The sequence below is a fragment of the Protomyctophum parallelum genome (genome assembly GCF_964188405.1).
Source record: "Protomyctophum parallelum genome assembly, chromosome: 11".
Taxonomy (NCBI): domain Eukaryota; kingdom Metazoa; phylum Chordata; class Actinopteri; order Myctophiformes; family Myctophidae; genus Protomyctophum; species Protomyctophum parallelum.
Genome location: NC_139707.1, coordinates 22484238 through 22510334, shown reverse-complemented (window position 1 = coordinate 22510334; position 26097 = coordinate 22484238). Strand labels below are relative to the sequence as shown.

The following is a 26097-nucleotide window of genomic DNA, read 5'->3' as shown; positions in this document are numbered from 1 at the left end:
ATTTGCCAACTGGAGTGTGTCAAACGTGACGTGTTTAATGAATGAGGCTGACAAAAATGGGCTGATGCACACTTCTATACTCTAAGGATGCACACAACATAAAAAGAGTAAGACCAACATATCTTTTAACTGTTTTCAAATGCCTATAGGCTCATTGACAGATAATTTATTTTGAAGTTCACCATAGAATGAGCAACTGCACAAATGTCACCATATCACTAGCTAACCAGGTCCAGAAACGCTAACCAAATGGACCATACTCTCAGAGAGGGGGTCCTAATTGCAAATAAAACATTTGAGAACCACTAGTTAGACTCCTAATGTGCCATAGTGACAATAGTGTCAAACAATATGATCAAAATAAGAACATAATAGGTGTGAACGGTGTAAAAACTAAATCTAGAATTTGCCACTCTTTGCCATGTCCGGACATATTGCTTCTTTTAGAATATCTTATAATGTAAAATAGGTATTCTCAAAAGAATTGTCTTGATTACGATAAAGTATAAAATGGTCTATATCAACTGCCCAAATCACTAGAAATAATAATAAAAATGTCTGGTTTTGAAGGGCATGTCCCCGGAGCCATAATGTCTGGCCAAGCATTGGAACCCCCCAAATCTAAAATTCTAGAAATGCATTAAAAAGACCACGAGTGTCAAAGACCAAATGCAAATATTTTTGATGACTATGTTAATTCATTGTTTATTAATTTCATTGTAAAACAGATTATTTGAATTTGTCAATAAAAACCGGACCGAGGTGAATATATATTCAGGTCCAATTCCCCATGGGGGCCGAGATCCTTGGTTCAATTCCTCATTCCTCATGGCCCTGGCCCGTCGGCCCCCACAGACTCTACGTCACTGACACACACACACACACACACACACACACACACACACACACACACACACACACACACACACACACACACACACACACACACACACACACACAGGAAACAAGTCCCCAGGACTTTCTTTTTGTTTTCCTTTTAGCCTTAATGTCTGAATGTACCATTCTACCATTTCTCTCGCTCCCTCTCCCTCCCTCCCTCTCTTCAAGTTTAAGATCGTAGAGCACCACGTGCTTTGTCCAATATGTCTTTCCTCATCCTTGGATAATTTGGGTGAGCATCCAAAACCTTCAAAGAGAAACACATAATACACAGTATGAAGAAAAATATACATTCAAGACAATACACTTAATCTATAAATCACAGTGGTTCTCAAAATGGGGTCCAGGGTGTTCCAGGGGTTCTCCAAGGAAAATGTCTGACAATATTGTTAACCAAATGGACCCTTACACGACTTTAACTCTTGGAATTACACTCAGTTATTGTGGCATGTGGCCTAATGCATAGGCCACTCATATATTTTATCTTTTTATTACAATGTTTGAGAACGTTTGTTTCACTCACCTTGTGACACACATCTATGGCATCAACATGCCTTTTTGCTTTCAAGTAATTAAAAGCAAGTTTGTACCCTGAAATAAATATACATGTTGTGTATTAGAAATGCATGATCAATGATAATCATTTTCAAATTTCATAGATTTGGACATGCTAAGCATTTCAGATAATTTTGTTTTTTGACATACCAATGGTTGGGTTTGTCCGATTACCGTATTTCCATGCCATTTCATAATTGAGTGCAGCATCTCTGAATGCCTGCTCCTTTTCCATTATATAGCCCATATATTCATAGGCTTTACAGCATGACTGGGAAAAGAGTACATAAGAGTACATACTTTATGTACTGTATGTATGTATGTATGTATTTGGTTAAAATGGGTAGGGTTTAAAAAAAGGCAAAAGCATGCTCTGTTGCACTGGCCTAAAAGTGGGTCCTTAAAAACTGCTTCAACTTCTGAGATGCATGTATGTAGGTATGTATGTGTGTATGTATTTAAAAGGGGGGCTTTTTTGTAAAAATCCCAGCCCACAATACCTTCATATATTTAAAAATAATTCCAAAATAGGGTTACCAGTGAAGGGCAACCTGCCTATTCACTGGGGACTATGCAAGGCAGAGGCGTCCACCCCCCTGGGTCCAAGTTAGACTAGACCGCATACCTAAATGAATGTATGTATGTATGTATGTATGTACAGTATGTGTTATTTTGCAAATAACCATAAACTTGCACAACAGATATTCAGTCTTAAGTTACCACCATTTATTTATTCACCTTGTTATGACGGAGGCATCTCTTCAAGAGGTCCCCAGCCATGTCATATTTCCCTGAATGGATGTAAATGTCTGCCAGGAGCAGCCAGCTCTTCTCAAACTCATCCGCGTCAACGATGCTCCAGTTCATCTTAGCTATGCGCTTCAGCTGGTTCCTGGCTCTAGGAGTCTGTTTCAGAATCATGTAAGCGGTCGCCATAGCCAGTAGCGCTGGCACATGGTCTTTCTGAAGTGAAAACAACTCTGGTTAGATCTGCTGTCATGTAGAACACACACATGTAGAATGAAGGCACTGGAGACAGTTATAGCCTTTATCCAGCAGGGTGAAGTAAAAAAAAAACGTTGTTTTTACTTGCGCCCTGCTGAATAAAAGGCTTTGAGTTTGCTCCAGTCCCTTCATTCTACCTGTTACCAGTCCTGCCCCTGAGATGCACCGGACCAGCCTATAACAGGCTTGAGGGGCGCGGCGGGACCCCCTTGTACAGTTTGTAATATATTTGCAATGAAATAAGAGATTGTAATGTTTCACTTCTAAGGAAAAAACTATGTAACGTTACGTTATAGCAATGTTTGGCATTATACAAAGAGCTTTCCAGTTGGGAGCTTCTGAAATCAATTAGGACAGCTCAACCAACAGGGTCTGGGATAATAATCCTGTAATGAGGGTATATTTCATCACTGTCGGGTAGAAACCTTGTACTGCCAAATTACATCAATTACACACCCAATGAAGCCTTCCGTCAGTCATCAAATTATTGGCTTAGGAAAGCAACAAAAACAGAAATATCTGTATGAATTCAAGGCTTCATGGGGTGTGTAATTGATAGAAAATAAGTAAATGTTTGGGTGAACTACTGATCTACAAGCTCACAACTCATTGCAAAGAAAACTCTCCAAGACGCTAGTTGAAAATGGTTAAATCTGTCTGAATGAAATGATGATTGATCATGATTGATGATACTGAAATGATTGTCTAATGAAAATAACAACATTGGATGGGAGGGAAAACACACATCACAGCTGTCACCTGATCCTGTAGGTTTACACTCTATATAACATACGACGTATTAGACCGTTCTTCACCCAGGACAGGAGTCAGCCCAGCTCCTAATCCAGACAACAGTCTTGTCAAAACTTGATTATTGTAACTCCCTCCTTACTGGCCTACCAGCATGTGCACTTAAGCCTCTCCAACTGATCCAAAATGCCGCAGCTCGCTTGGTCTTCAACCAGCCAGAATTCTCACACGTCTACCCCCTTCTCCGCTCCCTCTATTGGCTCCCGGTCGCTGCCCGCACAGAATACAAAACTCTGATGCTGGCATTCAAAGCAACCAAAGGTATGGCTACCCCATATCTTGCAAATATGATCGAACCCTACAAACCCTCCCGTGCACTCAGATCAGCCAACGCAGGGAAGTTGGAAGTACCTTCACTAAAACCGCCGGGACAACGCTCCACACGTCCCAAACTCTTCTCCCTTCTGGCTCCAAAACTATGGAATGCACTTCCCATTACAATCCTCCTCCACCTTTTCAGACTCCATCATGGCCCGTAGCACTTACCCTAGCCTAGCCCCTTAGATAGCACTTTATGTAGATTTAGATAGCATTTTATACAGACATATAGCATGTTAAGCAGACAGCACTAGAATTGCATTTCATGTAGTCATAGCACTTTATAGTATATATGTATAGTATTGTATGTATAGTTTATATGTATAGTTTAATTATAGAGATATTCCACTGTTACGTTCTTAGCTTACGCATGTTTCATGATAACTACTTTTTGTCTCCACCAGGCCGAAGGCCTAGGGGGAGAGTATGTTTTGCACTCCGTCCGTCCGTGTGTCCGTCCGTCCGTCCGTCCGTGAGCAGCTAATCTCGGCCACCGTTAACCCGGTCGATGCCACATTTTGCACACACACTCCCTGGATGCCAACGATGAACCTCTGCCCCAAACTTTCCAGAACGGCCTGTTATAGCGCCACCAGGAGGCCGCTTTGTGCAAAACAAGTTTTTGCACAGTACACCTACAGATTTTGTCCAAACATCACGCAAAACTGAAGTCGAACCCACAGCTGTTTTTGTATGATAAAGGGGGAGGGGTTAGGGGAGGGGATGATATTGTCGTGGTGTATTTCGATTGGGCCTTTTGACTCAAAGGCTTTCAAAGCTTTCAGGAAGAAACCAAAAATACACAGGGAAGACATATTTCAATATTCTAACCTCACCTGGGGGTCTGTTAGAGTAATGTTAATGCCATAGACACATACAAAAAAGAAAATACAAAAATCTCTGCATTCCATCTTGAACACAGGTTATTTTTTCTATTTCCATGAAAAGTAACTGTGGACAATGGACATACAAGGTTTCAGCTCGAGTGACAATTTGCACAGAAGAATGTGATGTAATCACGTGCGCCATCTGGAGTGTAGACTACTTACCTCATTGTTTGCAATCTCTGTGAAAACATTGAGCGCTTTTTCCACGTTTGCCTTCTGCTTAGTGGCCAGCAAGCAGTAGTTCTCCAGGATGCGGAGCTGGACATGTCCGCCGGGCGTCTGCGGCTTTAACTCTTTCAGAAGCTTCTCCGCAGTCCTGACAGCGAGCTGTTCTGACTCCTGCTTCTCTGTGGAGTTCCTATGCAGAGGCAAACATGAGGCATAAGACGCAACTTCACAGCATCACCTAGAACACAGAGCTTTAAGTATATTTTGTGTTTCTCCGTCTATTGCTCAAGTCTACAGGACTGCATATAAATGGCCCAAATGAACGTAAATAACTTAAAATAACTGGATATTGGCCGATGTGCTGAAACTCACCCAATGTCACCGTCTAAGTTCTCAAATACTTCTCCTCCCACAGTGTCATTGTCGGGGTTTAGGCAGATTTCAATCATGTTGTACACCGCATTCTGGCCCCAGTCATTGTCTTTCCGGGCCTTGTTGAAGTGTCGCAGGCCATCATTAGGCTCTCCTGTATACCTAAACAGTGAGTAAATGGTGCGTTTGGTAAATGGTGCAATAATAGCGCTTTTATCCAAAGCGCATTACATAGATTGTGCATTACATTCACCCATTCATTCACACATTCATACTCTGATGGCAGTGGAAACCGTGCAAGGCACCAACCTGCACATCAGGAACAATAAGGGGTTCAGCGTCTTGCTTAAGGACACTTCGAACAAATCTGGGGGAACCCAGGATCGAACTGGGAACCGCAGTCACTCTACCCCTGAGCCACTCCCACCCTCAGTGTACCGTTGAGTTTGCTACAGTTTATTTTATTATTTTTGTCTCTTGGTGCCCATAAGTTTTGAGTTGGCCACTTAATTTTATCTAGTTGACCAACTGCAGGCTTTGAATTGTGCTGTGGGTACAACTTCAATCAGCGGATGCCAGACAGATAGGCCCATAATAACCTTCTGAGAAATCAAAACTGCTTTGGATTGATGGCTTTACCACAGATAAAGTCCCCTGCAGTAGTTAAAGCCGGGATCAAACTTGGCACGAGAACAATGTTTTTCCGCCATGTCCAGAAACCTGGAAACTTCCTCCAGCTTCCCAGCTCTCCTAAGCAGGTCGATTAGACGTGACAGTGTTTGGTAGTTGTCTGAAAAAACAAAGTTACAATTGGTACAATTCATTTTCAGGGCAGATTTAATCGGCAGTGCATATTATTAACACAGTGTTTTCCCAAAGTGGGGTCCAGGGACCCCCAGGGGTCCTTGAAGGCTGTCCAGGGGTAGTTAAGGCTGTCCAACGTAGTTAATAATAGTATCACAGTCAGTTGTATCACTTTAACCCAATTTTACTTTTTAATTATACTTCGGCTATTCAAAAATAGCTAATCTCACAGCTTCTCTTATGGGCGTTGCTGAAACAAAATGTGGTCAGTGGCTAAAAACACATATCAATTTGACATGAATATGTTTGAGAACCAATGTATGAAAAGTCTTTCAAGTTGTCCTCTTTTGTTTAGAGACCATGGGCCCTGGTCTCACCTGGTTTGCGCTCCAGGAGCTGCTGGAAATGGAAAACCGCCTGTTCATAGTCCTGCTTCCGGAACATCAGGTCAGCCATCATCTGAAGACATAGATGACAAAAGAGCAACAATCAAAACTTGACAGACAAATATATAGAATAGATTGATAAATAGATAAGAGAGGTACAGCACACACACACACACACACAGACACACACAGACACACACACACACACACACACACACACACACACACACACACACACACACACACACACACACACAACAAACCAGTGTGGCATCTTCATTGAACTGGTCATTCTTCAGAATGACGCTGCACTGCTGCTGGCAGGCGTCCACCTCGTCCAGCGTGAGATACAATCGTGCCAGTTCCAGCATCACCTAGAAAAGAAACAGGGCATTCATTCAACTGAAGAACACGTTGTTTTTTTCCCCGTTTACTATCAGAGACAGTGGGTTGTTTTCCGGTCAAATTAACTGTGCTTTGTTTCCCTAATTCGTAAATTCATAGTCAGAAACCTCGTTATCTCCATATTTCTCCCTGTTTTTTTTCATAAATTATGCCCTACTTACTCATAAAGCAGTGTTGTGCAAAATAGAAAAACTAGCCGATCTATAAGCTCACAGCGCATCACGATGCAATGTGTTGTGGATCTGCAATTTATTTTATTTAAAGTGGAAGGAGTGAAAAGTATTAACAAAAGTGTGTGACTAAATAATAACTACATTGGATCCATTGGAACACACATTCTTTTTTCCATTTCCTGCAAAGTAACGGATTTGGACATAAAAGGTTTCCGGCCAACGTCGACGATATGCATTTGTAGCAAGCTTACATGCTTGACTCTTGCCTGAATTGAATGGTCAATCACATAGGACTAAAACCACAACACAGGGATAAGACTTTTAAAAAAAGGTGCCAGGGCTTGTCCAGTACAGCTGCAGTCGGGACACACAGGATGTTTTTTGATTCAGCTGCACTGACCTTGCGATCACTCTCACAATACACAAGAGCTTCTTTGTAGAATTTGACTGCTCTCTCATAGCCTCTCTGACTCGTGTAGTGTTTAGCGATCTCGGCGCAGATCTCGGCGGCGAGTTGCCTCTGCACAGGGACGGCGTCAGGCTGCTCCAACTGCACCCGCTTCAGTACCTTGGCCTGCACGTCTCGGGCCTGTGGTGATGGAACAAATACTGAACCACAGTACTTGAGTCAAAGTACAGTCCTGCTCAAATATTACTAAACTAGGCAGTGTAAGTGAAGGTAAAATGTGTACTTGAGTACTTGCTAAAAAATAAAACTTACCATATTCAAAAGTACTTGCTTTTAGAAATGCTAAGTATTCAATAGTACATGTGAACGTATAAATATGCCATTATCACAATATTTGAAATAAGGCTTAAGTGGAGTCAAAAGTACAATATTTGTCTTTGAAACATAGTGGAGTGAAAAAATACAAATACTAAAGTAAAGCAGTAAATACTATAGAAGTAAAGTACAGTACAGTATTCAAGTAAATATACTTTGTTAATGGCAAAGACACAACCTGGATTCAACTGGTGATTCTTGCCAAACAATTTGAGCTGAACATTTTGAGCACTATATGAGCCTGTCAGAGAAGCGGGTAATCTGGAGATACTTACTTTTTGGAGAGAAAGTAAAGCTTCTTCGTTTTTGCCAACCTTACTTTGGATTTTTGCTGACAGGACCAGATAACGACAATCATCTGTGAGAGCTGGCAGTTCATTCACTGCATAGATCAAAACATAAAGCAAACATTAAGCCGGAGTTATACTTTGTTGTGCATCGCGGTGTGCACTTAAATGGCAGATCTACAAGCTCATACTGCCTCAGTACAACAGATTGTGTAAGTGTAAAGAAAAAAAGACACAGTATTAAGATCACCATTAGAATAACATAAAAGTAGTATGGCATGGAACATCTCATTTTTCTAGAAAGCCATTACAGATGTTTTGATTTGTTTTACAAAATTCACAGTAGTTCAGCCTCGGGTCGAAATTGCATTGTCTTTGTATCCAGATGTTTATACGTATATACATGCTTGATTTGCATCATCACAAATGTGCAAAAGCCATTGCGGGTGACTCAGTCGTTCCGTGACTTTGTTTGCCACGTCTAAAGCCAGAGAGCTCTGTCTAGAATGCTCACTGTAAACATTTAACCACTTTGAACCCTTGCATTTTTTCTGGGCATGTCATAATAGGTTATCGTTTGGTGAAAATAGCAGACCTAGCTTGTTGTGAGCTTGTAGAAAGGCTATTTTGGCTTCGAGATTTGGGGCTCCATTTTAATCAGTGCCCTTACCCACTGATGCTGCCCGCAATTACGGGTAGGGCAGCTTGCACTGTCCGTAAATTGTATTTTCGTGCAGCGCTACCCGCTATCCATTAAGCCGACACCATTATTTGCGCCTGGAGGTATGGCCGTGGGCGTGTTGGCACATTTTCCCCAAAATTGCTATTTTGGCCACACACATTTGGGAAAGCGCATAGCGGAGTTTAAAAGCACCCGGCCGTAAGCCGTAATGTCAAATCCTTTTGGTCTAGAGCGGCGTGACTGCAGCAATGGACTGCTTCAACGGACAACATCTCTACATATTCTCCACACATCTGTCATTGCAATTTTCCTATAATCAGCAGAAGTGAGTGGCAATTCCTTGTGTCCATTGTGTTTATATAATTGTCTATTCAAAGAAGTTATTTGATTTGTGCCGTGCATTGTGCCGTGCATTGTTTCATCACTCCATTACGCAGAAAAAGATTAATGGATTACAATAATATAAAAATCCCCATAATCAGTAACTAGGCATAATGTAACGGGTAGCAGAGTTATTTTAGGGATTTAGGCTGGTATCCAAAATAGAAACTTTTGCAGGGGAACACCCCTTCCCCAATGCTAAATCCCAAAATAGTGGATTTAGGGACTTCGAAAGGAAATAGAGCCCTTGGTGTAAAAGGGGAACAGGAGTGGGGTTAATGATAGCACCCTTGGAGACCCCGTTCAATGAAGTATATAGGGTGTTAAGTTAAAATTTAGATGTCTTCTAAATCCTGACAGTTTTCTGAAAAACCTAGTTTTCTATGTCAGTGGTTCTCAAACTTTTTCCATGCCAGAATTATCTGCATTTGGCCGCAGACCCACATCAGAAAATAATTTGTTCCAGGAACCCCCCAGAAGCAAATATTTGAGTTAAAAAGCGAGGATCTGCTATTTTTCAACAGCTAAAGAATAAAATAACGGTTAAAGTGGTTAAAAGCTAAGGTGCCATAGATGCGTGCAGCGACACAGCGTCCTCAGGTCTAAATGGTTTTAAGTGGTTAACCTTGGTCATGTGCCAGAGCCTCGTGTAAAACTCTCTCACAGCGCTCATTCTGCTTCAACTTCATCAGCAGCTCGGCGAGGTCATAGCGCAGGAAGTTCTGCTGCTCAGTCCGCAGGGCAGCTTCGTAGTAATTGATGGCCTGTGTGAAGTCAACAGCAACTCTGTGTCAACATTGATCTGCGTCGCGGACAGACCTGGAGTCTTTTAGGGGCAAAGCCACTTTGGCCTTTGGTGCTGTAAATCTTCTGAGAGCAGAGGCCAAATACCAGAGCAGCGAGCAGGGTCAAGTAAAACAATTACTTGCATTAACAAACCATGAAAATAGTTTAAGTGTTACAGATTATTTAATTTTTAATACGTAGTATGAAATAAAGGTTCATGGTTCTACTTCGATGTTCAACTTTATTGTCAACAATATCAATCACAGATTAAAAGGCAATTGAATTTCATTGTGCGCTAAACCTCACACACCTCACAGTCTCAAGATGTTGGGCATTAAATCCTCAATGTGATCAGTGTTAAAACTGAACTGCATAATTAAAATCAATATTAAAAACCTAACTACATGAAGGTGAATAACAGAAGCGGTCAGCATATAGATAGCAGCATAAATAAATAATTGAATAAAAATATGTTTGGATTTTCCATTGTGCCATTTTATTTCACTTTCACTTGTTTGCCCTATAGTTGTTGCCCGATAACAATTCAAAATCTCAACAAAAGACTGATGTTTAAAAAACATATTAGAGCATATCATTTTTGAGGGGCATAAGGCCAAACTTAGAGGCATGGCAGCCATGGCCTCCATGAAACAGATTTATCTGCTGTGCAATGCATCACAAACCTTGACGTAGTTGTGGGTCTTCACAAGGGCTTTCCCAATCTTGCTGGCTAAAGCACCGTCCTTTGGATTCTTCTTCAGAGCTTGATCATAGATCTCTATGGCCTTCTCCGGCTAAGGACATTTAATTTATTTCATTTAATTCTGATGTGATTTGTTTTTGCAACACCAGAAACTCTGACAGATCTTCCTTTCCCCGTAAGGAGATGAAGTCACAGCATGTTGTTGGCTTCATCTTACTCTAAATATTATTAAAAACATACTACATTTAGACATCTATACTACTCAAAATCTCCCACTCACCTCTTGAATGTTCATGTAAGCATCGCCTAGCAAGAGATATGTGTGAGGGCTGGGCAGCTTCTCCACCATTTCTCTGGGGAATAGAATGACACACCGCATTGACCACATTCACATAGCCACCATCTAAATATGGCCTATATGAGTTAAATCCTGACATTGCACCATTTCATTATACAGACACGCATCTTCCCTGGATGCTTGATTACTTAAGTAGTGTCTCGGTGTTGGAATGCCTGTGAACATAGTCATACTGTAAGTATGAAGGGGACTATCTGTACACTTCTACCAGCATTAGAGGCACCATTGCAAATGTCGCCTTTGTTTACTGTGATCAGCTACAGTTAAACTTTTCGCTTACATTTACTGTAAAAACGTGAACTTTCGCAATCTTTTCATACTATAGGCTGTGGATGTGATGTAGGTAGAGCATGGCCAGGTGTAGGGGATGATCAGGCACAATAAACCGCTAGAAAAAGATAAATGGCTGCGAGTATCATTTGACTGCCACCTGGCATTATGCCATAGGGCCCGGGGGAAGATTAAAGCTGCATACAGGATTCAGACAAGTACACCTACTTCAACAATACTCAAAAAGTGTACCAACCACATTTTATAGAAAACATTGTTTTTGCACGCAAATTGGAAATCCCAATGCCATTGGAAAGTGAGGAGGTGGTACTGTACATGAGACCACATACGGGTGCTAAAATGTGATAAAGTGAACTTCTTTAGGAGCTACTTTGCAGTGTGCAGACTTAAACTTACAAACAGAACCATATTTTGTGACACAGGGTACGCTAACAGTTATAGGCACAATGACAGGCTTATAGGCACAATGACAGGACGTCTGCTCAGGGCCCACTTAAGGTCTGCAATGACATCATTTATGTCTGTGCGGGACCTGCGGACACTCGTCTGCATCATTTGTTAGTGACTATGAAATGGACGGGCCTGAGTTTAAAGATTCCCGCTCACCTGTAACAGCTGGCATAGAGGCGTTTATCTTTCCTGTGATTCAGATAAATCTCTGCCATTTTCTCCTTGGCTTGTATGTAGTAGGGCTGCTCTGGAGTGATGTTTCTGAGCATAGTCAGCGCTAGCTCTGTGTCACTGCGCAGCAGGGCCAGATCGGCGTTGGCAATGGTCACGCGCAGTTCCTCAGGGGTGCCTGAGAACTCGTTGATGGCATCCTGCATCACCTTGGCTGCTTCATGCTGAAATATAATTCTTAGTGCTATTTCAATTTATGAGTCTCTCAGCGCTTTTTGAAAAAAGACATCTAGTGGACACATGGCCTAAACCGGTCTTAACTCAGCATAACTGTATGAGCTAAACCTCGTTAGCTATGGCCTAGTGTGACACAAGACTAGGAGTGATCTTTCTTGACCTGAAGACATTATTTATCCTCGTCCTATTGATACAGTGTGTCCTAGAAGTCTGAATATTCCAAGATGCCACTGTACGCTGGTCTGGTATTTATTATACCGGTAGTTATTATGAGTACAGCTTAGTTTTGTGGTGTGGGTCCCTCTAATCTATGTATATAAATATGGTCTGATACCTGCTTTTATTTTAGGAGTGCAGCTCTCATACTGTACCTGTTCTCCATTGAGCCAGAGGGCCTCGGCTAACTCCAAAAAGACAGACACACAGTCGGCGTGGCTCAGCTCAACCTTCTTGCTCTTGGACTTGGATGAGGATCCAGCTCTACGGACCCCTGGGAGACTCATGACCATCTGCAAGGTCTGTATGGCCCCCGGCAGTTCACCCATCTTCTTCTGGGCCTGGGCCTTGATCAGGTGGTACAAGGGGTGTTCTCGAACCTTGGGTGGAAGAACACATAATTATCCCTTTTTCACAGCCAATGTTGTACTTTCAATCCACCTCCTGGGTAGACATGACACTCATACACTGTAGATAATACTGCACTCTAATTCCAGTGGTTTTTAAACTGTTCTGTTTGACTTGCCCAAAGTGCTCAAAAGGCAAGTCAAAACCTGTAACCTGTATTCATATCCATATGCTATATCACATGTTTATTGGCCAGATAACGTAATAAGTTTAACCATTTAGGTTCCAGTGGTTTTCAAACTTTTCTCTCTAATTCCAGTGGTTTTCAAACTGTTGTTTGACTTATTTTAGTTTTTTTATTAGTTTGACTTATATTAGCACTCTCTGTAAACTTATATTTTATTTGCTAAATAAAAGTTTAACCACTTGCTATTCCATACAAATTATTCCATACAAATTATCAAAAGTTCCCAAAATGCCAATCTACATGCTCAAAATGGACTAGATCGCAACACGTCACATCACGATGTGTGTGGGAGCCACTGTTATATTGCCATGAAGTGTCACTTGGATTTCTCTCTTACCTCAAAGTTGTAGCTGAGGCAGAGTTCAAGAGACTGGGAGCACTGTTTAAAGTTTCCTTGTTGCAGGTGAATCTGGGCCATGAGTAGGTGAGCATCGGCATGAGAAGGACATTGGTTCAGGCAATGTTGGAGACTGCTCTGAGCAGCATCAATGTCACCTGCAACACATCCACTTTACAGCTCAAATAGGGCTTCAACTATTGCTATTGTCTTAGCAATTATACTGCCTGCTTTTTTGATTAATCAAATAATCTCACATTTGTCTAATAATTGTCTTTGTTTTTTATATCAATGATTCGATGTGAAATCAACTACCGGTAATCAACTAAATTGGTAGCCTCGGAAACCCAGACGTTTTATTTCCTGGAAGAAAACTAAATCGGTGACAAGCAAGAAAAATGAAAATAAATTATTAACTGCTTGTAGATCTGCTATTGTCGCTCTTTTTTTAAATGTTTGAAATCTTTTTTATACAATAAGAGATTAAAGATTAAATCCATTAGTTAGATCAACTGCCTACAACCCTAGCTATGTCAACAGCAGTGCTATGAGGACCTTGGCTGGTGCCCTCATGCAGTGTCACTTTGACTGTGCTTGTACTTCATGGTACAGAGGCATCTCTAAGCCTCTCTAAACCTCCCAAAACAAGCTTGTGAGGTTACTACTAAAATGAAACCCCAGGTCTCATTTTACCCACTTTAGTATCCTGGGGGTGGCTAAGAGTGGAGGAGAGAGTATCTCAGCTCTCATTGTGTCTGGTCTTCCAGATCCTAGATCTGTTCCTAAGTACCTGCTGGGCTACCTGCCCAGAGTGAGGGATGCTCACGGGTACTCAACCAGAGGAAGTTCTTATGATCTAGTTCCCCCCAGTTTCAGGACGCTCAAGGGGAAAAATGCATTTTATTACACAGCCACTACTCTGTGGAATGCACTCCCTCCAGCCCTGACATCCTTAAATCATCTTGCAAGATTTAGGAAAGACCTTAATAAATCATGGCTCCATCTTCACACTAACTGGTCGTAGTTAGTTTCTGACCCGGTATAGCCCATCTCCCATGCTCTGGATTCTTAGGGTAAGGATTCTCTTTGTTTCATGGTTGTTTTGTTTGTACAGTATGTTTGTGTATAGTTTTATGTTACAATGACCACAATGGAAAAGAGCTCAGTCTTTGTCACTTTTTGTAAAACTTTTTAAAACTGCCAATAAAGTATTCTATCCATCCATTTATCTATCAATCTAAATCACACAAGAACACAAACGATAGAAAAGTCATCATTGCAGTGGCTTCTGTGCAAAACATAAAACAAAACCATATACCCTTTCTCTAACATTTAAATGCAATGCTCACCAGACAGAAATTTTACTTTGGCCAACAGAAATACGCCTTGCAGGAGACCTGGCACAATCTTGACCACGGTGTCCAACACGGAGGCACAGCGCTGGAGCAGGGGAGCGGGCGGCTGCCCCTGGGCTGGAGGCTGGAACAGAGAAATGATGCCGATGATGATTAGAACTGGAGCAGGGGAGCGGGCGGCTGCCCCTGGGCTGGAGGCTGGAACAGAAAAATGATGCAGATGATGATGACTGTTTCCCAAACGCTGGGTCGGGACCCATTTGTGGATCGCGGGACGCATTTTTATGGGTCCCTTTATTTTTGTTTCATACATTTTGTTTTTAATTATTAGTTCAAAATATTTTCAAAGAAAACATCCCCAAAAAAGCAAAACATTTCATGAATTAAAAACATAAATTTTCAGTAATGTCATAAAGAAATAAAACAAATATAAGAAAACAAATGTTTAAGAAGTAGTGAAACGAGCTGATCTACAAGCTCACAACGCAGCTCGCTCTAGACTGCTTCAATGCACTTGCATGGAGAAATAGATTACTTGCCGAACCCCCCCCCCCCCCCCCAACGACGTACTAATCCCCACTGAATATAGATGCTATTGCTATCAGACAGTAATTACTTTTAAAATGTAATCAATCATTCACCATAGTACTTTGTAGAAGACATAAAACTATGTCGGGGGTTGGGGGGGGAACAGTGGACTACTGATAAGATGTAACTTTACTGGCAAACATGATCTAACAGGATATTTCACTCCACTTTTGGGCTACTCAGCCTTATGTTAACACCCCAATACAGTTTTTAAGTTGCTTCATTTACCATTTCAATATTTGATATTCATTTTAATTGCCCCGCCCTCTTAATATACAAACCCATTGTAACTTCAAACTCCATTTTAACCATGATAGATTCATCAAAAACACCCAACCTTTTTCCTGGTGACTGATACTGAGAGGCCGTGGTTTTTAAATAAATATTTTATTTTGGAAGTCCAGTTCCAGGAGTCCACGCAAGAGAGTAAAGAAATATAAAATAATTATTTAAAAATAAATGAAAACAGCAAATGTATTTCTCAAATCCTATCTTTTGGCCCGACTGTTCACACTGCATTTGCAAGTGACCAGATCGGATCTGTTGCAGAACTGTGTTCAGACTGATTTTACACTAGCAGCCAAATCCAGCCTGAATTCAGATCTGTGCCACATCCAGATTGGAATCCGATTTGTTTAAATGAATGATCGATAGAGAACTGATGCATCACAACAACAGTCTAATGAGACCTTAGCTGGGCACAGTGCCAGGTACTCTTTGGTGATCTCCAGGAGGAAGTCAGCGTTGAGTTTCTCAAAGTACTCCACCCCCAGAGGCAGACCCTGCAGGGCCGAGAAGTGGGTGTCCACGGCATCGTTCAGTAAGTTGGCGATGTCCTCCTGAGGCCGCCGCCTTTTCACTGCAAGCACCGCACGCAAGTACAACAGCTCCTAACAGAACGAATGTGAACCAGTTATGATAGAAAAAATGCTTGTACTTCTCAAGACTTATGAGCATTCTATCATAATATGGTTGTTTAAGGAAACACGGGGATTAAGAGGAAAGGGCACGATTTGTGCTGGGAGAGTATGAGAGCAAGAGTGTCTGTTCTGTTTTTGTTTGTCTGTTTCTATTTGTGTGTTTGTGTAACTGCTTTGGAAATTGGAGGGGTAAAAGGAGTAGGCTACAGTACAGTAATGGACGGACAGGGGATGGACCGAGGGACAAAAGGGTGGGTGAGGGTAGGACGTTGACTGAAGTACTTATACCAGAGATAGGACACCAACACACAGTGACTGTGACAATTCTCCAAGGAAGGAAAGCTAAAGCCATAACACTGAAGACCTACAGAACCAGCTGTTGCTCATCCTCTTAGATGGCTTGACAAACAGTTTGACAATTACATTTTTTTAAATGAAATCATCATGAGCTGTAACCCATGAACAATTATCCCATTTTCAAATATTGTTCTTACCAGAGTGGTAAGAACAATATTTGAAAATAGCAATATTTAAATATAGGCCTTACCCCGGATTTTCCGATGGATTGTTGGATCTCTGTGAGGAATTCCAGCTGTTGCTCTGCGTCTTCTAAGTGCCCTTCAGTCAACTGGCAACGAATTATGCCTATGCAACAGAGGAATTGGTTTTTTTAACCACTTTAACCTGGGCATCCCTATTATAGACTGTAGAAAAGAATACCAGCACTCACGTTATTCTTTTCTACAGTCTGCATCTTCCAGAACCGTGCACCCGTGACATTATGACGTGGAATTACTCAACCGAGTGCTTGCTTTTGCTTTCATCCCTATTATAGGCAAGTCATTATAAGCAAACACTTTATAAATGCAATTACAAAAAATACATAATACAATTTTAATTTGTCAGTGTTAACACCTGGAACGCATCTTAGCTTTTAACCACTTTTATCCATTATTTTATACTTTAGCTATTTTTGAAAAATCGTGAAAATGTGTGCAAATCTTTGAATACAGTATATATTCTTTCACAGCGAACGTTTTAACTCAAATCTTTGCTTCTGGGGGGGGTCCCTGAAACAACATATTTTCAGATGGGGCTCCAGCAGCCAAATACATATTTGGGGTCCTTGACATGAAACAGTGACATAGCAACATTTTTCAGAAAACTGTTCGGATTTAGAAGACATTTGTAGAATCGGGTCCTCAGGTCTTAATGGGTTAAGCAGACAGCTGGATCATGTACCTGTCAAAGCAGAAACACTGGTCTCATCCAGTGTCATGGCTGTCTTGTACCACTTCATGGCCTCCTTGACTTTGCCTTGCAGCACCAGCTGGTAACCCAGTTCAGTGGCCAGGTCTGAATCGGCTGACGCCCGAGAAAAGGCTCTCTCCACCATCCTATGTGTCTGTTCAATCACTTTCTCATTCTGACCACACTATTAGGAATCAATCAGACACACAAAACATATTAAGTGCTAGAATGTTGTGCATGTGTGCCGTTTCCTTCTGATGAAGACTCTATGCAGGTTGAAATGTAAATGTTTTTGACCAGTTTTCCCCGCACAAGGGCTTTTCTAGTGCATCTCTTTTTTTCTTTTATCACAAAATCACAATCATAGACAAGCTATATAAAACTAGAGGATTGACGCATGCACCCCCACACCACAGAACATTCATTTCAATTAAAGTTGTTCACCCAGCGCATGCTGCCCCGGCCCGTAAGTATACACACTCCTTCCGGGTTTGGTCAACGGTGATTCAACAATAGAGCAGGCACACATGTGCACTATAGTTTCAAGCCATAGAAGCATGCAAAGCCGGACTCTAACGGAAACACAGTGTGGCATATTATCACCACATTTACAGCCTGACCATTTATGGGCATGTTGATTAGGTCTAGGTGGCGGTGTGATCATTTTGACAGCATATTTTGATTCAGTTTTAGTCTTTTGACTAAAATGTAATTTAGTTTTAGTCATATTTCATAGTCATCTGAAATCTACAAGCTATGAGCTTGTAGATCTGCTATTTTCAGAGTGCAACCAAATATGTTTGGTTGCGCTTGGGTGTTGCACCTGTCTTGTCTTTTAGTTCTACTCGATCTCTTCTCCACTAGTCCCTCCCTATCATTTTAGTCTGTTGATGAAATTGTCAATATATATTATATTTAGTCTTGGCTTTCATCATCAGTTTGCTTTTATTTCATTTGTCAGTGAAAAAAGGTAGTCGATGAACACTTTTCGTTATAGTTTTAGTCGACGAAATCAACACTGCCAGGTGGGCTTCAGACTTTTGTTGAAGTGAAGTGACTTAAAACAATGAAGCGTGTCTCACAGTGCGAGTGAAAGCCAAGGACATCCTGTAGAGGAGCTCAGGGTTGTGAGGTTCTAGAATCTCCAGGCTGCTGATGAGGTTTGACAGCTGTTTTGCTGCCTGTCAAGTGAGAGGTGGGGTATAAAGATTATTTCTCATCAATTAGCATCTGGATCAGAACTCAACACATGACAACTTAACTACTTCACATATTTCTATTCTGATCTCTATATAAGTGTTTGATGAATAATAAACATTATTACCTCATCAATATCACCGTCTCTACATAAAGAATGTAGTGCTAGCATCCTCAGAGCCTCCAGGTTGTTTTTATCCCTCTGTAAGAGCCTGAAATATTAAGCATAACATTAAAAATCCAATAATGGAACACCATCTTCGACAGATTGAGGCATATGCCTTTTATCATAGCTAATAGAACAATGGTGACTGCTGAGGTAGAGTCGTTTCATGATAAATTCCATGATCAGTTGAACATTTTTAATTAAATCTATGGAAGAAAGCACAAAAACTGGAAGGAAAGGATGTGCATTTTGCACAGCAGGCAATCCCTTCCAATTCCCAATACAATAGTGCACAGCAGGGATAACTATTAACTTTGCTCAAGATCTGTAGAATTTGGCTGCACCCGAGTGGTCACTCACCCTCAGGGGTCATCGCCTAGCTCTGGTCCATAGCGTTAAGGACTTCTCCTTAACGCTATGGTACTTCCAACTTCCTATTGGTAAGATCAGAAACAAAAATGTGTAATAAGTTGCACAGTCAGGCTTTGCAAGTGGCTTGGCATTCAAGTGCAAATGAAAAACTACATGAAACTGAAAATAAAATGACACTGCCTGTCGACTGCTGCAAAAAACACTTTCGCTACTCACCAATAGAAAGACGGTTTTGTGGCGAAAGCCTCGATGTGGTGGGCACACACACTCTGAGCCCCGCACCACACGTATAAAATGCACTTTTTGGCCAGAAAAACTAATATTTCACCGGAAGAAAAAATATGTTTTAGATACTACAGATCTTGTCAATAAAAAAACCCCCATTGACCAGATTCTTTCTTCCGGTGAAATATTTTCTTTTCTGAACAAAATGGCTGTGCTGCATTTCATGCGTGGACATTTTTGTCAAAATTCACATTTTTTCCCACGGACATACAAAATGAGTGTACAATAATTAAAGAGTTAAAGGGGTCCTTGGAAATAGTAATAATAATAGTATATGTGTCATACATATTCTGAAGAAAACCTGGAGATGTGTAAAAAGCTAAATAAAAAGATTGCCACAGACAAGACCAAGTCTTTGCCACAGACACATTTTGTCTGTGTACAGACATATTGATGACCCCTGATCTCCTATTACCGACCCGTTCATACAACCTGAGGCTCAATGAATCCGGGGAAATGTGCGTCTTTAGCACTTCAGCTCAAAGGCCTTTTTATGCTGCCCGCCACTGGCCATGGTCCAGAGGGGAGGGCAAACGGGAACAATAGCTTCATTAGTATGCACTGGTTTGAGGCATCACGCTAGTTTTTCATTTGCACTTGAATGCCAAGCCACTTGCAAAGCCTGACTGTGCAACTTATTACACATTTTTGTTTCTGATCTTACCAATAGAGAAGACTTACACCCCCCAATAAGTACAATGTAATGAGTTCAGGGCAGGCAATCTAGTAAGCCCCGTCTATAGCAAGTGTCAGTCAATTACCTCTGTGCTGCATCTGTAGTTTGCTCCCAGTCCTGTAGGCTGAGTAACAGCTTCATTTTCTTAACAAAGGCGGGCAAGAACCCAGGATAACTAACAATGACTTGGTTGACCACTTCCAAAGCTCCAGAGTAATTCTGCCGATAGTCATAGTATTGTGCCTGGGATGGACAAATCAAACATAGTATATCATATCATGTGTCATGTACAGTAGTGTCCATGACCAGCTTTTATGAAATGTACACATTTAGGTAGAACAGCATTGCTAGCAATTTTACAGTGTGAAACCAACCAAAATGATATATGCTATCAACACAAAAGACACATTAAGTGAATAATAGGAAAGTTGAGATGTTGACAGATCTTTAGAGAGCTGGTCAATATTAACAGGCTTCAGTATCCTATCAGAGGATCAGCAGCCATTGTTGAGAAATGCTATTCATGGTGGCCTCATGGGACCTGTCTTACCTTTCCCATTAGGCCGAAGACATCTGCTTTCTCTTTCAGCCCTTCATCAAAGTATTTTCCAGCCTTTTTGGCATACGCATCCTTACTAGATGTCAGATCTATCCAGGCTTTTAGGATAATCCCCTGAACAATAGATAACAAAAAAAAATCCAGCAGGTGGTATGACAAATTGGGTACCGTAATGTTCAATTAATGCCAGTTCAATATTAATATAGCTTATTTTGGGTACACAACTCACCTCTCTAGAGCCATTGGAAAGCTTTATCATTCTCTCTGTGTACTCCCTTGCTTTGTCATTTCGACCCAGGAGCCAGAGGAACATTCCTGCATAGTAGAGACTCTTGGGAGATGCACTTTTGCGATCCTCTTTTACCTTACCGTCCAGTTCTTGAATAACTTCTCTGTCTGCCATGTAGCAACACAGAGAAACCAATTAAGAGCATCACAAATTGGGAACAACGTGGCTACAATGTCGATCTCAGAATTCATGTGGCTAGCCTGTGACTTCAGTCGTCTATGACATATCTAGGACGCATGACTCCAAGTTTGGGCATGGTTTTAGTCCCCTTGACTTACATGTTAAATAATAAATAAGTATAAAAAATGTGCCCTACTGGCAGAGTGCAAGACATTTGGCACTGATCGGTTCAGCGGTGAGATTACCTCCAGAGTCCGGACACACAGACAGACAGACAGACAGACAGACAGACAGACAAACCAACGCTCATACAGACATACAGAAAGACAGGTCCTGTTATAGAGGACTCCTGCAGAGGCATGCCGTAAAAACAAAAGCTTAATTGTGACATAAATACAATAATCATCTTGGTTTACCTGGATGCTGCTTTTTCTTCTCAGCATAAACAAGTGCCATCAGTGTGCAAAGTGCCACGTCCTGTCTGTCTCTTATCATCTCCAGCTTAGTTACAGCGTCATTAATTTGATCTATTGAAAAATAACATAAAGCCAAATGTCCAACCAAGACTTCAGATAAACACATTATAAACACCCCCCACTCCAAACCAAATGTCTTTGGCAAAAAATATTTTAGGCGAATGTTCCCCCCAGAGTAGGGATGCTGAGGTTCAAGTGGTGAAGTTGATTACAAGTCTTACCTTGCATAAGCGTGCCATAAGCATGGAAAAATGTGAAGATTGGATTATTGCTGAATTTCCTTTGAGCCTCACCTGCAGCATTCACTACATGATTGTAATACTTTTCATAGCAATAGTAATTAATCAAACCCTGTAAAGAAAAAAGAAACAAAGCATGGTCATTTTGTTTGCAAGAGTACATTGTGCATGGTTAATATAAGAGAAAACTGACATGTGCATGAGCAGCAGTGGTTCTCAAGTGGGGTCACTCGATCGGACCCCAGGGGTCCTTGAGGGGAGTTCAGGATTGATTGATTGATTGAAATATTTATTAACAGTTTGCAGAATTACAGTACATTTCAAGCACAAACTCAATACAAAGGCTGTTAACACAAAAAATGCTGGAAACGTATCCATACGCTTTATTAATATCGAACGCCGTACGCGCGAAGCGTATGTATACGTTTTATACGTTTTTTTATTGCTTACTGTACATCAACGTCCTATGCTCCAGGACACCGAGGAAAATAACAGCGATCGTCTCCAGGAAGCTCCAATATGTGATCCGGGAGTAAAAAGCCCCTCCCTCCTGAAAAGAGGTCTGTCTGTGGCGAAGACGCTCCCTCCTCCAATGCCTCCATTACACGTATGGGTCTGCACGGCAACGGCATAGACCAACGCAGATGTCAGGGCATCTAAAATGGAGTTACCCATCTAGTAGTAGTCTAGTGTCTGTGAATACACTCGATTCCCCCTCCCCTCCTGTTTCTACATGGTTTCTCCCGAGGAATCTTTGTGGGGGGAGTCTGAGTCTCTTCTGCCCGGATCGCATTGCAGTTTGAGTTCCCTGGCCCCAGGCCACACTGCGCCTTGTAATCGCCTTGCACCGCTCTCTCTCATTCTCGGAAAAAGATATAACGCAGTCGTGTCGATTTGCCCTCTGCCAGTATATAAACCAAGAATAATCTTCAACGATCGCCATTTCATAACGTTTTCAACACGCACACGGCACACGCCATGATCAACTAACTGCCTGGCTACGTCTTCAGTCTTCACCAGCCATCGCTATCCGTTGTGTGGATCGCCATCGCGTCTTCACTTTGTTTGTTTGGGCAAGAAGCACGATCAGCGATGGAAAAGAGCTTTATATCCACGGCAGATAAGTAATGACGTATTATCGAAGGACCGCCATGATCAACTTACTGCCTACGTCTTCGTCAGCCAATGCAGCCATCATCGCTATCCGTTGTGTGATTGTGGATGTAGTTGTAGGCTATATCCACGGTATCGAGAGAGACGCCCGGCTGTGATATAGGTCTTATCACTGCAATTATAATGAATAAAAAGGCTACAATCACACAACGGATAGCGATGGCTGCATTGGCTGGTGACAACGTAGCCTCGGTCCCAGGCAGTTAGTTGATCATGGCGGTCCCTCGATAATACGTCATTACTTATCTGCCGTGGATAAAACTCTTTTCCATCGCTGATCTCTGCTTCTTTGCCCAAACAAAGTGAAGATAGCGTTGTCCAACAAAGCAGCCAGTTATTTGATCATCTCTCTCTCCTGTGCTTCTTTCCTCAAACATGTCCAGACATGTCAACCTCAACCACTAAACTCACCGATCCAGTAACGCATCTCACCGTTATACTATCGTTCTGAAGGCAGATATAAAAATAAACATAAATAAATTATTGTCATATACATACTACACACTGAATGAAAGCCCTAATTGTCTACTTTTAGGAGGAAAACAAATACATAATATTGATCCCATGTACAGTTTGTCAGTAGGATATTGAATGCAGTTGTTCAGGTCCAACTATTATTCACAAAATAAGGCCTATAGCGACATGTACATATTATATACCGTATGAAACAGAAGACCCTCTGCTTTCATAAGAAAAAAACTAATACTGTAATAATAATAAAAATCACACCCCTGTGAAGTGAGCATTTCCTCATGAAGTTATCATAGCGAGTTATAAAGGTTTAAAGTCACAGAGATTGACAGGCAGATATAAACATAAATGGCCTACTTTTTATTTATGCGATGTGATTCTCGCTATAAGAGGCCCCTCGCTGTGGGCCCCTAAAAAGTTCAAAAGTCCAATGTTAATCGCTTAGCACCAGCAAGCCTGAGCAAATAGAAAACTCTAGCATACAATGTGTTAACTGTGAGTGGACGACCCAATTAAGCATTACACTTGTTTACAACAGGGTCCACATTGTTCAATTCATCAAAATGGAGTCGAGGGGGTTCAGGAAGAGTATTTAATACTAGGCCTACAGCAGCAAATCTGTAGGCCTATTACTTCATTTAATTTGAACATATCGATCTGTAAGCTCTGCAATGATTTGTATTTATTTATTTTTAATCGAGAAACCTATTATCTTTTGTGTATCCCTGGCACAAAATATTTTCTGACGGGGGTCCTTGAGCAAAAATATCAATTTAGGGTGTCTTTCGGCTTGAAAATGTTTGAGTACCACTGTTACAGAGCATAGGCTAGATCTGGTTCATAGCTCTTGGAATTTGTATATTTTGGACCAAATGGTCTAATGATAATGGTAATCTCAGTCAAATCGAGTAAATTTAACAACGGATCAAAGTCGTAAATTCAAGATCGCATGGCACCATGATTAGCCATGATTCATGACTCTCGTATTCATGGCACTGGCAGTCATGTTCCAGGGCTACCATGATACACAGTGCAGCAGATACAAACGCACAAACATTTTAATGTGTTGGCTCTTGCCCTGTATCATATTCATAACTAGCACTGGACCAGGGCTATAATATTATCATAACATGCAACTGAGCTTACCAATGTTGTCTCTTCCTCCTCCATTTTTGCGACGCGGTGAAGCTCTTTAACGGTTCAAACAAACACAAGCTAACTATATCCTGATACCAAAAGAACAATCTGAGGTTATTGTTGTTGATCTAGTAAGAGATTGAGTTTTTTCTTCAATGTGTCTTCGCCATGTTGTCACTTCTCAATCTTAGCGTTCCCTGTAACTTAGTAACGACTTCAGTTCCGCCGCCATCTTTAACATAATGAGAAGGCAAGAGGCAGTTCCTACATATTGTCGCCAGATGGAGCAGTAACTCTTGAAAAGTACGCCAATATCGCTCGCCTGGAAAAACGTATTATTTTCTATTTATATTCTTCCCTATCCCTTTATACATCACTTTTTGTATTATTATTCCCTTTTTATGCTTTGCTGTTTCTTTTTTTATCCATATGTTATTATTTTTGTAGGTGATGATGTTGTCCTGGCTAATTCATAAGTTTGTTGAGAAAATGATTAAGCAAAACATCCTCGCATATTCTTTCGTTAAAACTATTTTTTAAGCCTGACATACTGACATGGCCGTTTTAGAGTGATTCTTCCTTGGGGAAAACCTTGTGAAGTTGTGACAAATGGACCTTTAATTGGCAGCCATAATCACATGAAATACTATGGTAAACACAGGGGCAGGCCTACCAATTATACTAATTAAGGCTCCATTCCCTTTTCAGTAATTCAGCAGAGCCTTTGCAGTGAGCAACAAGAATCAGCAGCAGCACACAGACTGTTTGACCTGAATGGACCCCTTAGTATCATTGGTTACACCTATATGCCCTGCGGCGCCTACTTTAATGTCAACATGGCTGCTGTGTGAACTGCAGGCTATAGGAGTAGCCGAGTAGGCCTGGCCTATAGTACAGTACAGTAGGCTTAGGCTATATCAATGATAGGCTATTTTTCCCCCAGAAATGTAGAATAATATGTAATGTCTTTACAGCACTGAAGTCTGTGGCATTTGAAGTGTATAAAGAAAACCATGACATGTAAAAGTAAGGTGAAGATACTTTGAATTTATGGAAATGAGTCACGCTATCGCTCTGGGTTGTTTCTCTTTACATTCACAGTCTCAGAGCTTGGATTAATGTGGTCAGACTCAGAGCGTACATGCATGTCTGAAATTTCTTTATTAGGAACAATCCCTTGAGATGAACCATCTCGTTTTCAAGGGGGTCCGCAATTCACAAAATACACTTACAACAATACAATTCCTAGATAAACAAGAAACAAACAACAAAACAAAAAACAACAAAACAAAAACTGCAACAAGACAACATTTCACATAACATGGACATAACGTAGACATAACGCATCATAGATCTGCTACAGTACAGTAGAACATATTGAACCCATCAGCTGACTAGAAGACAATTCAAATCAAATATTTGTATCTAGTCTAATAATGATTAAATCAAATTATATTTAGCTTAGTTCAGCCCATTCAGAAACCAGGATCATCTCATTTATTATATTCTTCTCATCACGTGCAATGGAAACCTATTTCCATCCAGCCAGTGATAACTGCTGGTCCAGGTCCAGTAGCCTATAGCTATTACACAATATTGATTGTCAAATAAATAGCCTACCATCTACCAGCTATGCCTATAGTAGACTACAGTGCAAAACGCGCGCAATAAAATATGTTCATTTATCCAATTGCAAATGTGAGAGTGTAAAAATGTAACCAAATGGACATTAATTCCTGGTCCATTTGGTTGCATAGAGTTA

At 41.1% G+C, this 26097-nt stretch overlaps 1 protein-coding gene across 2 annotated transcripts; it reads right to left on the bottom strand.

Annotated features, from left to right (window-relative positions):
* Positions 1-759: 759 nt before the first annotated feature.
* Positions 760-24555, bottom strand: ttc21b (tetratricopeptide repeat domain 21B). 2 transcript variants are annotated; one of them, XM_083776025.1, is made up of 29 exons: positions 24345-24555; positions 21537-21666; positions 21256-21366; positions 20660-20826; positions 20422-20544; positions 19957-20114; positions 18500-18584; positions 18258-18356; positions 17167-17359; positions 16472-16569; positions 15694-15894; positions 14411-14540; positions 13062-13219; positions 12285-12509; positions 11662-11900; positions 10687-10759; positions 10387-10497; positions 9543-9681; positions 7843-7949; positions 7184-7372; positions 6469-6579; positions 6197-6278; positions 5655-5805; positions 5016-5177; positions 4638-4833; positions 2194-2418; positions 1606-1726; positions 1424-1491; positions 760-1147 (listed from the first exon to the last, which is right to left on the bottom strand). In XM_083776025.1, the coding sequence occupies exons 1-29, from the start codon at positions 24366-24368 to the stop codon at positions 1070-1072; spliced, it is 3954 nt and encodes a 1317-aa protein (XP_083632151.1). In that variant the 5' UTR covers positions 24369-24555; the 3' UTR covers positions 760-1069. The 2 variants fall into 2 exon arrangements, with proteins under 2 accessions (XP_083632151.1, XP_083632152.1); XM_083776026.1 differs by having other exon boundaries at positions 9582-9681.
* Positions 24556-26097: the final 1542 nt, after the last annotated feature.

Excerpts from the sequence above, each read along its gene's own strand:
- ttc21b (XM_083776025.1), bottom strand. The coding sequence starts at position 24,368 with ATGGAGGAGGAAGAGACAACATTG. Across the intron at positions 20,827-21,255 it reads GAAGAAAAAGCAGCATCCAG|ACAGAGAAGTTATTCAAGAA; the intron begins GTAAACCAAGAT and ends GCTACATGGCAG. Across the intron at positions 20,545-20,659 it reads TTTCCAATGGCTCTAGAGAG|GGGATTATCCTAAAAGCCTG; the intron begins GTGAGTTGTGTA and ends TCTATTGTTCAG.